The following is a 16972-nucleotide window of genomic DNA, read 5'->3' as shown; positions in this document are numbered from 1 at the left end:
CTTCTTTCTTTCTATCCGACCGAAGGAGAAATTTTCTTTTTCCTTATTTATTTTTATTTTTATTATTATCTGGGAGGACCTAAATTCGATGTTGATTAGACCGTTTTACCCTACGCGCCTCTCTTCATCTTTTTGTTCTTCGCAGGACACATGTCTTCTAACTATCTCTCCCAAATATTTTCCCTTCAAATTTTTCCATCTTTGTTTTTTTATTTTTCAATGATAATAATATTCGATAAAGAAAGTACCCTTTTGATAGGGATTTGTGATACTTTAGTGCCAACCCACTACATACCAAAGATATTGTCTTCGCCGTGTTCTTTTTCGTATTATTATTATTATTATTGAGATAAAGATAACTCTTGTGTTTTTTAATTATAAGGTTATTGCCTATAATTATTTGTTTCTTTCTGTCAATATTTCATAATTAATTTCCAACTAATTTAAAAGGTTAAAAGCAAGTTTATTTATTATTTAAATGTCAAATGAATTTGAAGTACTAACGAACGCGAAAAATTATGATACGGTTTTTACCGAACATTGAAGATTCAGTTGGTTTGATTTAAAGTTAAACGTAATATTTTTTATATAAATGTTTTTTAAAATTATTATACATAATTGAGATAAGATTAAATTTACAGTAATTTTTGTGATTGAGAGAATTTGCTACACCTGAAACAATTCTTATCGTTATTTTAAATTAATAAATAATAAAATTATTAATTCAGTTAAAAAAATGTTAATACTTTTTTATCTTATTTTTAAAATTTTATTTTTAAAATATTAAAAAAATCACAACCATTAATTTAAAGAAATATAAAATACTTTTTTTAAATTTACAGATACCACAATAAACACACACAAAATAATATATAAATTAATTTAAATTTATAGTTTTTAAAAAATTGATTTCTTTAAAATTTTTAAACAAAAAGTTCTTAAGAATATTTAATTATAGTTTTTGAAGCTTCATTCTGTATCTGTATTTCTCCAGATACTGCCGGCTCCAACACAAAATTTAAAAAATATGATTTTATTTTTTTTAGGTTACACACACTCTATATCTTCTTGTAAAAATGAGATTCATATAAATAAAGGTTGTAAGAGTGTGGTTTTTTATATACAAATTAAAATAAAAAGTAAACAAGTTTCTTTCAATATATATATTTTATAGAATTAATATGACAGTCAAAAATATACTTATTATACAATATATTACGATTCATAATTATATATTACATGTAATTTAATAAATTAAATAAAAATTTAATTCAATTGTTAATTTATACAGATTTTTTATTTATTATAATTTTAAATATACATTAACAATTTAATAGTAACAATCTCTATCGAACATATGTTTTTGATATCTTATATTATAATAAATTCATTTGTTTATATCTACTAATATTCAATGTTATGTTTAATAAATATAATATATACATTAATAATTATATTCGATCAAAAGAATACTATAATTATTATTCATAACTTAAAAAATTAAATGTAATATGATTTTAAATTTATTTCTTCATATTTTAATAATTTAATATTCAATAATATATATGATAAATTTAATTATTTCTTTATTTATTAATATTTATATGCAAAATTGACTGTAATTTGGTATTAAATAGTATTGTTAATAAATATGCTATATAATTCAATAACATTGTAATTATCATAATAATAGAATATTAAATAAGTAATCTGCATTTATTTATTTATTTATATTTGATATATTTTATTTATTAATCATAACTTATAAAAAAATGTCATCATCAGTTTTTATCATAATATAAAAATACACATATACTACATTAAAAATATTAAATATAATATAAATTTGTGATAAAATCAAAATTTATAATAGTTATTAAGTATTTCTAATAAAATCATAAAATTATATTTTTATTATCTAAATTTATCACTTTTTATATACTTTTTGTATATTATATAATAGTTTTATTTTATATACTTTGTATATAAATTTATTTTTTAAAATTAAAATAAACTCAGGCAATGCTTTATAAATGTATATTAGACTCGGAATTCGATTCAAGGCCCATTTCTCCTTGAATCAGCATGCAAGATATAGTTCTCCACGAATTAAAGATAATATAGATTAAAAATAATCTTAAAAATTTCATTTTAATACAATTTTTTAATAAAAAATATTTTAAATTTTTTATATTGTATAAATAATTTAAAAATAGTAAATATATAATAACACCTAAAGGTCTCGCAGAGTTATCTTCTCCCTCTCCTTTCTCAATTTCTTCTATTTTAGATAATTATTTTTTTGAGTCTCAAAAAAATATCTCTCATCCCTCTCCTCATATAAATAAATAAATTATCTGTCTTTTTTATTATTTTTTATTCCCTCTTTCCATTCTCCTCCTTATCCAAACATATCATAAATGTATAAAATAAAATTACAATTAACAATAAAAAATTTTATATATGCATTTAAAAATTTTACTTTAACATATTTTTAATAAATGTTTTATTAATGGTGTATTTTAGTACATATTTAGACTTAAAATTAATCATAAAAATTTAATGACAATAATATTTAGACTTAAATTTTAAGAAGTAAAAATTATTATAATATTTTTCATGTTTTATAAATAACTTTATTCTGAACAGTAATAAAAACAATAAATTCTTTTGAGTACATATTTTTGCATATAACTTATAGACATTAAATTAATAAAAAATACTTTTTTGATAACAATATTTTTGACAAATTTATGAACATGAAAAACTATTCATCTTATAAATATATTATAACTAATGAATATAATATTTTAAGTATATTGTTAACATTTAATATAATATTTTGTTAAATTAATTATATATTGTTATTAATAAATATATCACTAGATGCTAGTATGTAGAGAATTTTACTCACAATCACAACCTAACTTGTGAGATTCAAAGTACGAAATTTGTCAACAATCTCCTATTTAAATAAACATCATTGCAAGGTAACCAAATTTTGGTCACAAAGCTTAAAGCCATATAATCAGCCATAAGTTATTTATTAATCCTTTGTGGCATAAAGTGATCTTCATAATTTGGAGGATGGGCTTCTTGAAATATAGTCTAAGAATAAAGAGATTCCCAAACTTGAGATGAAAAGATACATGTGAAAAAAGATGTATATATTTTTTAGAGGATTGTAAAAAATGGGCACCCTATATATCCTGTTGAGATAAATTAATATTTTATTTGAACAAATTGTTTTGTTTTTGTTGGCAATATTTTTAGTGAGACTTGTCAAGCAAATTTTAATAAATTGGATGGTTAAATTTATTACATGAATTTTTATTTAAAAAATTATTAAATAACGATTTAATTAAATTGTATATCTAAATCACTCTTAAAAAAAGAATGAATCAATAGCTACTGTATTTTGTTATAAAATTGTCAAATAATGTGAGCATGTTGTAAAATTATCAAATAACCCAAAGCATGTAAATCAATTAATAGAAATTATTTCAGCTTAATATGTGATTTTAATTTGAAATTCTAATGAATATTGTTGAGTTAAGCATGAAGTTTCACCGCCTACAATGTTTCTACATGACTTACTTGAGCATAATTTGCTTAGATACATATGTTTTGGACAAAACGTTTGTCAAATAATTTTCCAACAATCTATACGTCTGTCTATCCAGGGGCTATACATATCAGAACCATCATATTCTAGTCGCTACTCATCATCTTAAATTTTTTTTAATTTATATTTATTTTAAAAACAAAATTACTATTTTTATCTTTTAATTTAGGATAAAATTTATTTTTATTCTCTAACTTTTTTTTATTCATTTTAAACCTTTAACTTTTAAAAAAAATTTAAACAGATCCTTTTCTATTAAATATCATAACTTTGTTAGAAAGTTTTATTGTTGTGCTACGTGTACTGTGTATTATTGTTCATCGTATTTTTTTTTTATATCTTTGATCTAATTTCTGATGACTTTTTTTTTTCTTCTCCCTTTTATCTTCATTTTCTTATACTCAAAACTTCATTTTCTGGCCACTAACACTAAGTATCAATCCTTAAATCTTAAACTATAAATAAATCAACTTTTTAAATACTCAATTTCTATCTCCAGGTGTGTTTATTTTCAGATTATGTTTTAAGCTTCCGGAACACAATATTCTTATTAATGAAGGCTTAAGATATTAAAGTAGTATGACAAATCAATAAAATAAAAAATAAAAATGTCTATTTAGATCTACCAGAGATAAAAAAATAAGTATTAAAAAGTTAGATTATTTATAATTTTGGATTTGTGAATGAAAATGAAATTTTGAGTATAAGAAGATAAAGATAAAAGAGAGAAAAAAAAAAGTTGCCAGGAATTATATTGAAAATTTGAGGAAGAAGATAATGAACAATAACAAAAAATACAAGTGACATAAAACGATAAATTTTTTTAATACAATTAGGGTCTTTAACAGAAAAACAAATCTATTTAAATTTTTTTTAAAAGTTAAAGAATTAAAATAAACTAAAAAAAAAGTTAAAAGAATAAAAATGAATTTTATTTTAAAGTTAAATGACAAAAAAATAATTTCAACATTTTTATACGAAGTTGAATCAACAACATGTTAAGGAAATTTTGGGTAGATATATCTCTGCTATGGGCGCAAAATTTCTTGGCACTTATCTATGTTTATGCCAATTATATATGCTTTTAAAATATTATTTTGAAATTGATAAGTTATTTTCATCACTAGTCTCCGTACCTAGACATCAGAATTGCATTATTTTCATCCACTTCACTTCCCTAGTAGACATAAGTTTTGTATTTCAATATTTTTAATACTCAGACCTTTGGATAGAAAATATACCAAGAAATATAAGGTTCATGATACATATACTACTGCAAATAGATACATATTTAATCGTATATAAAATGCAATAAGGAAATAAAGGTACAGATTAATTTTAATGTATTATCAGTGTAATTTACACTGTTAGCTAATTAAAATACATTAAAATATATTTTTAATTTAATTATTACAAAAATAGTAATTCTCACTGGTATAATAATATATGATTATAAATGAAAATGTAAATTTTTCCCTTATTACTGCAATATGATATTATAATTGAATTCAATATAGTTATAAGATAAAAATCCCATATAATTACAAAAATAGAATAAGTGTGATTTTTCTTTCTTTGAAACCATAAAAAAAATTATTCAAATAGGAGAAAGATATTAAAACAAGCATATACTTTTCTTTAGTATTACATCAATATAAACTTTTCATTTTATTTTTCTCTTTTTTTTTTCAATTTTATTCCTCCTAAAAATCTCAAATTCAAGTATATTCATTTATTTGCATCAAACAAGAGATAAAGTGTATTTGAACTAAACTACAAGGAGAAAGAATAATTTATTTGTTTAATATTTAATTATCTATAGTTTGTAAGCAGGGTGTAAAGAAGTATTGAATAATTCTAATAAAATAATAAAATTTCTAGATTTGAAGGACCAAATTTCTAGATTTTATTCTTATAATTTTGAAGGACCAAATTTTGCACTTTTTATTTATTGCTTTTAGTGTTGCCATAAATAGTAGTAATATATTCTTTAATATATTTTTTTATTATTTATTAAAAAGATAAATGTATAAGAAATATATATTAAATTAAAAATGATTTTAAAAATAGAAAGAATGAGACTTGCATAAAAAAATTTAATAATTTTTAAAAAAAATATGTTAAAGAATATTGTTAACATTTTTCTAAATTAATCGGCATTTTGTGCATGCATAATAACTCAAGATAGACACGTACACGCTGATTAAGAGCAGCATTGCAATCCAAATTCAATCATTTTATAAAAAAGTTTTAGGCATTTTTAGAGACTCTGAATTTTAACAAATACAACATCAGAAAGGCCAAAAGTTCATAACTTCAGACTTAAGAACACAGAACTAATTATAAAACAGCAGCCTCTAGTCTACATTCTTTCTTGAACTGTTTAGGCTGCATGAGGCATATGCCATTTGAATCCCTTTATGATCTGATCAAATCCATTGTCCATGCATGTTTCCTACACCTTCTAATGCCAAATGCTGTTGCTGTACAAAAAATTGGAGAGAAAGAGAGAGAGGGAGAACAATTAAAATATAGTTAAGTTTAATAGTAAATTGCTATCCTCCACAGTATATGATATTTATATATCTTTTAATTATACAATTATTGAAGCTAAAACTGGGTTCTTTATTATCATGATAAGCTGGGGCACATAAGAACTAAGCATTTGCAAATTATGGTAACAAATATATCATTACACTGGCTTGTACTTGTGTTTTATCAATAAAAAAAATGATAGAAATAGCGGAATATATATTGGCACTTACCAGAAGGAAATTGAGTTCCTTATTTTGCTCCTCCAAAATCTTGCCCTAACCAGGAATTACAAGAGTCAGTCCTTTTTATTTATTTATTATGGTGCATTTAGATAACAATTGAGATAAATTTTATTTAATGAAATTTTATTATATAAAAAATTATTTGTAAAATTTATCAACATAAATTAAAAAGAGTTTATTTTAACAAAATATATAAATAAAAAATTGAAAAAAACTAATAAGAGTTATAAATATTTTTGTAATATATATCTTTGTAAACTCTTATAAACACATCATATGTATTTTAAATAAATTTAAGTGAATGTTTAGTTTACCTTTATTTTTTTAAAACATACTGACTTGATTCCTCTAATTATCAATCTGGTATTTTATACTATGTTATTATATATATCCAAGAAAAAAAAATCTACTTACATTTCTCTTGAACATCCTGTGCACTTCCGTCTGTGACACAAATAAAAAAATTGTGAGGTGAAACTTGTTAAATTTAGTTACCAATAATAAGGTTATGATAAATATTGAAAAAATTTGCCTTTTTATCACGAACACCGTTGAGGCCATTATCAAGGGCTTCCTCTAGAGCCATAAGCTCCTTGTAATTCAGTGAGGTAATGTCCTCCCCCTTTAAGTGCCTGAAATGTACAAGTAATAGAAAATGAGAGATGAAGTTGGGTTACATATAGCTAGGGCAATCATCAAGGTGCAATGTTTGTACATACCTCAACTCAATTTGCATGCTGTCATTCTCTTTTTTGAGCCTATCAATTTCATTGCTCAGGTTCTGAGTTCAATTAAAATTGTTGTGAATCCGAACATATATTTTGTCACAAAAAGAAAAAAGAAAAAAAAGGCAAGGATGAAAAATATCTCAAAAAATAAACACTTAACTGAATCTGCAGTTAGATCTTGCTTTTAGAACTGGTTAATGTTAGTGAAGAAACGTGTGATCAAGAGATAGATCCATGACCAAGTAGATATATAGGAGAGGATATTTTATCACATCTTTGTTCCTACCATAACTACGAACTCTTATATCCATTCAGCTGTTGAAACTTTTGCAAAGAAAAGGAAGCAAGTAAATGTTGTGTTATAGCCAGATCCGTTCATACATATCTGGTGCTTTTAGCTCTTGCCTTTCTTTATCAATAAGATATGGAGAATAATATTATGTGTATATTAATCAACAAGGGTACATGTTCCAAATGTAGATCTACTTGGAAATTATCGGTTCTTGGGACTGAACATATTTTTAGCAAAACAGTTATATTCCATTTTCCTTGAGGCAAATCAATGACAAACTACTAGATGCATGCTTCAAGTTTTTTTATTTATGTATATATAAATATCTTTTTTCAAATATAAAAAACCTACCTCATGCTTAGCGTCCCAGAGTGTCTTCCCAGAGGCTCTTTGGTATCTGTCTAGGACGTCAATCAACCTTAACCAAAAAAAAGATCCAAGGAAAGAAAAAAAGAAGTGAGTTTTGTTGATAAGAAGAAAAACTATATATTTTCCTGCATTTGAACTATTTTTTATGAAAGAAAGAAAACTATAGGAATCTAGAAGGTGAAAAACAAAGGTTTAGCATAAGAAAATGAAGAAGCAATTAATTAATTACGTGGTGGAGGGACTGATGTATTCATGCATCTTTCCAGAGGCACCAAAAATGATAAGGGAAACTTGAGCATCACATAGAACACTAATTTCCTTTGCCTTCTTTAGGATCCCATTCTTCCTCTTTGAGTAGGTAACTTGCCTGTTGCTTGAGTTCTCAATCCTTTTGATCTCAATCTTACCCCTTCCCATCTCTCTTACAATTACTGACAATCTTCTTCACTTCTCCTTTTGATCTCTTTTTATCTTTTCTTTTCTATGTTTTGTGTTTCTTAATTGCCAATGGAATGGAGAAGTGGGAAGATATAAATTAAAGAGGGTATATAGCAAGCAAGAAAAGTAATAGCGGAGCATTCCATTATGAGTTTGTGGATGAACAACTTTCTGAGTGGCACAGAAAGGAAGGGTTTGTTTAGGGGTTTGTGACAAAGCCAATTCAACTGCTTTAAATTATTTCATGTTTATTTAATTTAAATTGGCTTTGTGATTTATCACTTTTGAACTTGTGATCCGTTTTCTTAACCCTTGGTTTCTTTAGGCACCTCTATGGCTCATTTAATTGGAATGGTTTTTGGGGTCTTTCCCATTTTTTAAGGGGTTTCATTGCAAGTTAAAGTGTATGTGGAATTTTAGGGTGTGTTTGTGTATATACGTAGACCAAGGTTTTGGTGCAGGTTAATTTGAAAGGATATAATATTGGTGTTTAACTTGTATTGGTGTCTATGATTAGCTCTTTATAGGGTTTGAATGACGGGTAATTGGTAACTCTAGTTGTGGGCCTCTCAACCATCAAATCGAAAGGAAATAATTATTATTCCCATTTGTGTGCAAGGAATAAAAGCTCTTTAAAGTAATGTGTAAAAGGGTATGAAAAAAAAAAACAATTAAAATGTTCCTACCATAATGGAAAGGAGAAGGCTCAAAGATTAACCTTCAAATAAATTACTGGAAGATCAAAGATACGATCATGAATTGGAGTTTGGGCAAGCATTAGTTGGCGATTCACTGAGTGGAACCTATGATTTGAAAGGTGTGGTTGGTAGAAACTATGCAACCCTCAAATCACTAGCTAGCTACGGCTGGAAGATTGCATGATATGACAAACTCAAGAGGAAGAAGCTATATCTTGCATGCTGATACAAGGAAATGTGCCTTCAATCAAATTCCGAGTCTTATTATTTACCAAAGAAACGGAATCCTATATAATAACAATTTTTTCAAAATAATATTTATACACAAAAAATCTTGTTTTGGCAATTCAATCAAATTTTAAATTTGGCCATAAATAAGTATTTTACTGACGAAACAACCATGATTTCAACAGATTCACGTACGAATGTTAATAATTAATTAAAATAGGTTTTTTTTTTTTTTTTTTTTTATCTTCTATCATAGAAAAATCTTATTGAATAGGGTGTTCCTAGCTAACATGCTGACATCCACGATATTCCAAAAGATTACTATTCAGATTTATATCAAACTCAATCTCAATTATTCAACTAACTTTTAAGTAATAGGGGATTTTTATGGAAACTCGTTTTTTGAATATTAAACTTCAACACCTCTATATCAAATATTTTTGTTTATCCTATACAATTAAAGCTAGTAAATATCATTTTTTAATTGAAAATTTAAATAAAATTATAAAAATAAATACTAAATAGTAATGAAATTACATGCCACAAAAAGAGAGTACAGAAATTATAGTTTTACGTTTACAAATAAAAATTTAAAGTAATTATATAATCGTTGATAGTTATAATATAAAGATTGGTATTATGATAAACTTTTCATGAAGACATTATTATATTATGTCTTTGCAAATTACATCATAAAATTAACTTTAAATTTGTTATGATAAAAATCATGCATAAAATAAACATACTCTTTAATACACTTTTAATTATTAATTAAAATTTATTAAAAATTATTTGAATCATATTTTTTTCTTACTCATGATTTGAGGTTTATTTCTTATATTTTGTAATTTTTAATAAATTTTAGTTAATAACTATAAATATATATATTTTTAAAATGTTAAAGAGTGTGTTCTTATCCATATATATTAAACTTTTGTGGCCTAGACTATATGCGTTGAAGTAGATTTCCTTCAATAAATAATTGAAACTTTTGTGCCCAAGGCTATATAAATGCTTGGTGCTTAAGGGGACCTTCAATTGTGTATTGGATCTTCTAGCATATTCGGTCACCGAAGGGATAGAAGAATTGGTTTCAAATTTTGAACTTTCTTGACCTAACCCATAACAAATAATAGAAATATATTTTAAGAAAATCGTGATCTCATGCATAAAATGTTTTAAAATGATGACTAATTATTTAAACGATACACATTTTAAAACCACATTAGAAGAATATAAGAGAATAAATGATAAAATAAACTACAGTTTTATACCTTCAAAATAATATGGATTGTTTTAAAATAATTGCAATAAAAAATGAAGCAAAAATTTCAAAAATACTTAATCACATAAATTATTAATAAGATAGAATAATACTAAATTTCAAAATCGATTTTTAAGAATTAAATAATATAAATATAATTTTTCATTTCAGTATTATTAGTTTATGTGAATAATTTTTATATTGAATTCCTTATTGCAACAATTATAAAGTAATTTTTATTTTTTTAAAGATACAAAGTTATCATTTATTTTACTATTTATTCTTTATATTTTCTTAATGTTATCTACCAAATATGTAATAATTTTAAGGTTTATCATCATAAAAGTTTAGTTGTAAATATGTTTATAAAATACAAAAGATTGTGTAATGTTTGAAAAATAGAAAGATTTTGGGGTAATGAGCAAAAATTGGTAGCACTTTTACCAATTATATGTAAAAAATAAAATTGAACACTGTAAAATAAGTATAACATATCTCGAAATAAATAAACATTTAAAAATAAAAGGAATTTTAAATTAAAAAAAAGTGCAAAATAGAAGGGGCTACAGGAGTCTTGCTTGTTTGGTGTAGTGACCAGTCTACCTGTGAAGGCCAGTCAAACACATAAAAATGAGATTTTGATGAGATGTTAAGAGGGAGCAGCTAGGCTTCAGCTAATGCCAATCTATATATACTTCATTTCATATACTATATAGTCTTGTTGCCTTTTTTTTTCGAATTTTTCAAGTTCAACCATTCCAAGTCAATTTCAGAAAGCTGTTCATATTAGGAAGCCCGTAAAGTTTTTGATTTAACACCATCTAATCTATGAAGCCTAGGAGATCACGCATTGTACTCAAAGATAGTTGACTACTACACTGTAGCCTCCACAGTGAGACCTGAGGATAATGGAAATGTTCCCTGCTTTCTTTTTGCATGCTACAATTTCAATGTCTCAAAGTTGCATTTCATCTTTTATATTAGATTAGATGATGGGTGTCATCCATCCTCTGTTCATTTATGGGTAGGCCTGGAATGGTAAGAACTAGAAACATAGGCAGACCCTAAAATGGAACTGAAGTAGCTGGAGAGAGATATACTAGTTAGGTCCACTTTCTCCATTTACACTGTTGAGTATTAGAGTTAGAGCCTTTTAGATGGAATTTTGTATTGTTTTCAAATGAAACTATTTCATTGATAATTATTTGTTGGAAAATATAAACTCAGCTGCAGATCACACCTTCAAAAACAATTTTTTGCCCTACCAAAGTGAAAGAAAAACAAACGATACTTTTTTTTACCACTTTTAACATGCATAGATGTGTTTGATATTGTGAATTTGAATTTCATAATTTTTTCAAAATTTAGTTTTTTCTTTTTTGGGTCCTGGTTGAAAGTGTAGTTTAAGAAGCTCAAGATAGCCATCGTGGATGAGGAAAGCAGCACCGAAGAGAGTACTTGCTTGCTTGACCTTCCACACAACTGCATGCATATAATATGAACCCACTTGACTACAGTTATTACTTCTTTGGGAAGTAAGAACAAGCTTCATCCATCGTACCATCACCACCGCCCACCGCCAACTAGAAAGAAGGAAATAATAATAATAACCTTCATTTAAAATTCAATTAAAACTGGTTATCGGTTTCCGTTTAACCCAACAGAGTTAACAACATGAAGACAAACAAGCTCAAAATTGTTTATCAAGATCATAAAACTTTGTTGCAAAATTTTATTCTAAAAGGTAAAGATCTTCAATATGTTTGTATTTTTCTAATTACCCAATATACCAATTTATATACACTCCTGCAGCTGTGCTGCTACCAGTTGTACTTTTGTACATGAAGATATATTTTATGTTAATCACAACTTTGGTTTTATATAGAGATTTATAAATTACTGTTGACCTTCTAACACTGCTAAGTTTCCATATCCAAAAGTACAAATTCCTGTTGTTGGGACGAATGATAATGCAAAATAGTGCTCGTGTCTAACGGTGTTAGATCAAAACAGACATTGGAGTCCGTTAATACGAAGAGTATTGTATAGATTTATTTTCCTTTTCATTTTACATCTTAAAATATGAAATGTCTAACCCCAACTATATTTGAAATAGCTAAAACATGATTTTAATGTTTAAGTTCAGAAAACCCATGATTATAAGGATCTCTCCAGCAAAAATCATTGCCATTCATTTACATTCAATGGTTCAGATTTCATTAAATAAGAGTAACGATTGAATTTAGCTAGAAAGAAATGGAAAGGCATTGGATGGAGAGGATCCAAATTCTGATCAGAACAGATCTCCCTACTAGTTTTAAAAATAAAAGGACAACCTTCTCTATTTTCACTTCCTTCTCTAATAGATACCTTCATACCGTCCACCTCATGTCCCCATCTAACATGCACGCCCTAGAGTCACTGCTTTGAAGATTGAATAGTGATTACATGCGTTCATTAGATATACTCATATACATGCATCAGAGAAGAAACAAAAATATATATTCTTCATTCAAATAGGTTTGATCAGAGTTTGGCGCAAAATCCAAGGTATCCAAATAGAGAGAACGGTCAAGTGTAGGTCATCACAGTATAGTGGCAGATATCTCTCATGGATTAATTAATTCCAACAGCCGCATCCTTAACAAGTTACAACTTACAACAAAATATACATACGATCAAGCGACGTGGATACAATGTCAAAAATGAAAGATCAAGTCTAATTGCTTGTATACATGCGCAGCTCGATCTCCACATCATGCTGTACATACCCATGGAGCAGTCTTCAAATACCAGCTTAAAAATCAAAACCAATTCGAAATGCTGAAGTCTCTTAACTTTCTAAGATGCCTCTCCATTTCTTCTCTGCTACTAGCCCACTCTTCCCTTTCTATGACAGTCGTGGGATCGTCTCTTTCACTCTGCAAATAAGATGGCCAATCAGAGGTGTAATGTAACGATAAATAACAAATGATTCAGGAAAGAAATAGTCACCGTGTGTATTATTTTGAAGGACTTCCCACGATCAGCTATAACAAGCAAGTCGCTCGTTCTATCTCTAGTTCTCCCTCCAGGAGCTGTTACCTGTAGAAAGCATATTGATGATTAGTGTAAATATTAACATTTTGGACAACTCAAGAATCAAGATTAACTAACAATTATCCATATTAATTAATAATGCCTGCCTAACTAAGATAGGCCGGGATAGGAGTGAGGATGTGGGGAGAGAAGAAAAAAAAGGACCCCCCTGTTTATGAGAAAGCCCTACTTAAGCACTTGTAAGCTACGAGTGAGAGATCCATGCAATGTAAAGAAATTCAATCAAGATAATGAGTTCGAACATATACACCAGAATTCTACAGGTTTGGTTGGATTCCTTTCTTTTCTTTAGACAGACATATGCAATGAAAAGTAAGGTCAATGCCAGAAACAATTAAAACAACAACCGGTTTTCAGAGACATTCTTCAAAATTAGAAAGCAACAAGTTGCAACAAACGGCAGAAGATATTCCAAAAGCAACTAAGCTGAGAATTGATAAACAATTCTTTACCAAAACTTTGGCTCTGGTAATTGACTTGGTTTTGGAATCAATAACATAAATCTCTTCAAAATCTAGCACAAATTCAGGATCACCCAGCCTCCGATTTTTGTAGTGTTTTGTCAAGTACACCTGTAACAGGAAAGAAGTTCGATCAGGGAGAAATCTTTGGCAAAAGAAGGGCATGCTTTCAGTAACTAGGTTAATTTCTTTTTTCCAATGCTTGGACTGCTTGGCAAAAATTTCTAATAAATATCCCTGTATTATGAAACCTACAGGGAAAGAGGTAAGAAATTATTACCATCCTCAGGGACGGGCAAAATTTTTTGCCATGCAGTCAAAAGCCAGATTAGAAATTTCATAGCTTGTAGCAGATACTTATGAATAGAAGCAGGAATAAAGACTCCACGATGGCATACAGATGAAAAGAACAAGATTTACCAGCCTCATCAATTCATATAACATCTAAATTTCCTACAACCTAGCCTAAAGCAATAAAGTTAGATATGTCAATGTTTTACCCAACTGACAATATGGAATGTCATCTCTTAAATCAAAGCGACATGTCAAGAATACCTGTCCTAGTTATCCGATACATAAACAGATAAGCATATCAATTGAGTTCCATTCCATCTGTTATATAAACTTAATAAATCACTACCTCACTCAAATAATGTTATCAGAGCAATTATCCATTGTCCTAATTCCTAAAGCACAAAAAAATAAGTCAAAATATACTTCCAAATACTAGTTATTGATCCTTTTTTTCAGTGAATCATAATTATGAACAAGAACTAGAATAAACAAATCAATTAATCAATCAGAATGCGGCTAGGCCCAGGGGCAAGATACTTCGCTGGTAATGAATCAAGCTCATGCATAAGGCAAGACTAATTCATTTTATCTCACCCTCTTTTACCGATAAGTGGGAAAAAAATCAACTCAAGTAAAGCTCGCTGCCTGACTGGATTCCATGGGAGGATTGTTCAGTTATATTTCGCAATTCTCGATACAAATTATAAAACACGCAATCATTGAAGCAGCTACTTTTACTCTTCCCTTAATAAATATCCATTTCATATCACCAATTTACATTAGATTTAGTATACAAACAGAATTTTAAGAAGCATAATAATTCACGTAATCCCTCCGTTTCTTTTTATCTGTCAACTTTTTAAAGATTTTTTTTCAATTTATTTATATATCCGTTTAGAAGTTCAAGGCAATAATAACTGCTTTCTTTCAACTTTGCCTTTATTTCTACTAATTCTTAGATACTTTACCCACTTAAGATAAATTAGAGGGAAATAACAGTAGAAGTAATATTCGGAAGTTAACAATATTTTTTTTAATATAAACAAATATATTAATGGCATTTCTAATCTGTGTTATTCTCCTAAGTGAACTGAATAAAAAGAAACAGAAGGAGTATTGCTAAATCCTCAAATACAAGAGTAGCTCATACCTTCAGGATCTCCCTCTCGGTTTTATAGAGGGGATCTCGAGGTGCATCAATAGGTGGCTCTGTCACATTGTAGCTTCCAAAATCACTTTGCGCGCATCTAATGTACTACACATTTGTGCAAAAAAAAATATCATCAATATACGTAAATGCAAAGAGAAAAAAACAACAAACAATTTGGTTGAAACGAAACTCACCTTCTGAGGCATTGGAGCGAGAACCTTGGGAATTGAATAAACATCCGTATCTGGAGGAGTAACATACATCTACAAACAAAGATTCAACAGTGAACAAAAATTGAACAGTAGCACCAGCATAAAGATACGCAGATTGGAAGGGTTACGAACCTCTCTGAAATCATAGACGTCGTTGTCAGGGTCAGGGGGCTTGCGAATGAAGAAATCGCAATCGAGCAAGCTGATCTTGTGGAACTCATCTTCGTTGATTTTGTAGTCGACGACGGTGTCGGAGTCCCAACCCTGCGTGGAGACGAAGCTCTCACTCCGCACCATGGCAATGTCGTCGTCGTCGACGGAAGCGGCGGGGACAAGGGGGTCGTACTCGACGTCGAAGTCCTTTTTGTTGTCGAGATCCTCCATTTCATCTTCGTCCATATCGTAGTGGTCGGGGCCGGCGGCGTCGGTGTCGTCGTCATCGGCGCGAGTGAGGAAAGGGTTACGGCGAGACCTAGAGAGAGGATGGGTGAGAAGAGAAATTTTGGAGAGTGGTTTGGGTGTGAAAGGGAAAAAGGAGTGTGGTGGTTGGGAATTGCGAGAGAGGAATGGTGATGGGGGAGATGAGAAGAAGAAGAAGGTTGAGGCAGTGGTAGTAGTCATAGTGGGTTTTGAGGGTTTAAGGAGAGAGATGGTTCGTAACTGAAACTGAAAGAGGATAAGATAGAAGCAAAAGTGCCCGGTGTCATCAAATTTTTGTACCTGCTGTCTTCTTGGCTTTACAAAATCCAGTCTTTCATTGCTAAAATATGGTTTATTGGTTCATTTAGTTTTGATTATTTTAATCATGGTTTTTAAGCAATTTTGATAAAATATGTTAATTATTTTATACTTTTTAATTATAATTAAATAAAATCAAGCTATTGATTTAAGCTGCATGTCCAACATTTTTTTATTTTGAAAAATTAATGCTTTTATCATGTTTAACAATTAAAAATTTAATTTTATCTTATGCAACTTTAAATCAAGAATTTGATTTAATAATAAATACTCCAGGTAAGCACAGTTACTTGGTATTGTTTTTAAAAAAAGCTCTTAAAAGTCCTATAAATTTTTAAAAATGTTCAAGATTTAGTATTCACAAATTTATACACATAAGTTTATTTTAAATCTTCCATGTGTACAGATTTTTTAATTACTAAATACAAATTTATTAAATATTTTTATTTTAATATATATATATATATATGTGTGTTTCTTTATTTAATATTTACTTTAAAAAAATTAATTTTAGTTTGTAAGCTAACTCAATTTAATCTAATTCATTGATGAATTTGGTTCTAAAAAATTAAGTTCGCATAGTTCACTTAGTCTATATA

The 16972-nt window shown here is 27.9% G+C and overlaps 2 protein-coding genes across 2 annotated transcripts; both read right to left on the bottom strand.

Annotated features, from left to right (window-relative positions):
- Positions 1–6054: 6054 nt before the first annotated feature.
- On the bottom strand, positions 6055–8208 carry LOC113852705 (floral homeotic protein PMADS 2-like). Its single transcript, XM_027483050.1, has 7 exons — positions 8021–8208; positions 7774–7840; positions 7122–7183; positions 6935–7034; positions 6817–6846; positions 6391–6435; positions 6055–6108 (listed from the first exon to the last, which is right to left on the bottom strand). Exons 1-7 carry the CDS (start codon positions 8206–8208, stop codon positions 6055–6057), a joined length of 546 nt encoding a protein of 181 aa, XP_027338851.1.
- A 4573-nt stretch (positions 8209–12781) lies between these two features.
- Positions 12782–16350, bottom strand: LOC113852403. Its single transcript, XM_027482630.1, has 6 exons — positions 15768–16350; positions 15618–15686; positions 15424–15528; positions 13971–14090; positions 13414–13503; positions 12782–13340 (listed from the first exon to the last, which is right to left on the bottom strand). Exons 1-6 carry the CDS (start codon positions 16254–16256, stop codon positions 13224–13226), a joined length of 990 nt encoding a protein of 329 aa, XP_027338431.1. The 5' UTR covers positions 16257–16350; the 3' UTR covers positions 12782–13223.
- Positions 16351–16972: the final 622 nt, after the last annotated feature.

This window comes from Abrus precatorius, unplaced genomic scaffold, assembly GCF_003935025.1.
Source record: "Abrus precatorius isolate BTA unplaced genomic scaffold, Abrus_2018 Scaffold10, whole genome shotgun sequence".
In the NCBI taxonomy this organism is placed as follows: Eukaryota; Viridiplantae; Streptophyta; class Magnoliopsida; order Fabales; family Fabaceae; genus Abrus; species Abrus precatorius.
The sequence above is the reverse complement of the archived record's forward strand: the minus strand, read 5'-3'. Positions and strand labels throughout refer to the sequence as shown.

What these genes read in the sequence shown, in the direction of transcription:
- LOC113852705 (XM_027483050.1), bottom strand. Translation starts at nt 8,208, where the DNA reads ATGGGAAGGGGTAAGATTGAGATCAAAAGGATTGAGAACTCAAGCAAC. An exon ending in TCTGGGACGCTAAGCATGAG is followed by an intron (nt 7,184 to 7,773) that starts GTAGGTTTTTTA and finishes AATTGAACTCAG; the next exon opens with AACCTGAGCAATGAAATTGA. An exon ending in ACAGGATGTTCAAGAGAAAT is followed by an intron (nt 6,436 to 6,816) that starts GTAAGTAGATTT and finishes ATTCCTGGTTAG; the next exon opens with GGCAAGATTTTGGAGGAGCA.
- LOC113852403 (XM_027482630.1), bottom strand. Translation starts at nt 16,256, where the DNA reads ATGACTACTACCACTGCCTCAACCTTCTTCTTCTTCTCATCTCCCCCA. An exon ending in TCGCTCCAATGCCTCAGAAG is followed by an intron (nt 15,529 to 15,617) that starts GTGAGTTTCGTT and finishes ACAAATGTGTAG; the next exon opens with TACATTAGATGCGCGCAAAG. An exon ending in CCGAGAGGGAGATCCTGAAG is followed by an intron (nt 14,091 to 15,423) that starts GTATGAGCTACT and finishes TTCCTGTTACAG; the next exon opens with GTGTACTTGACAAAACACTA.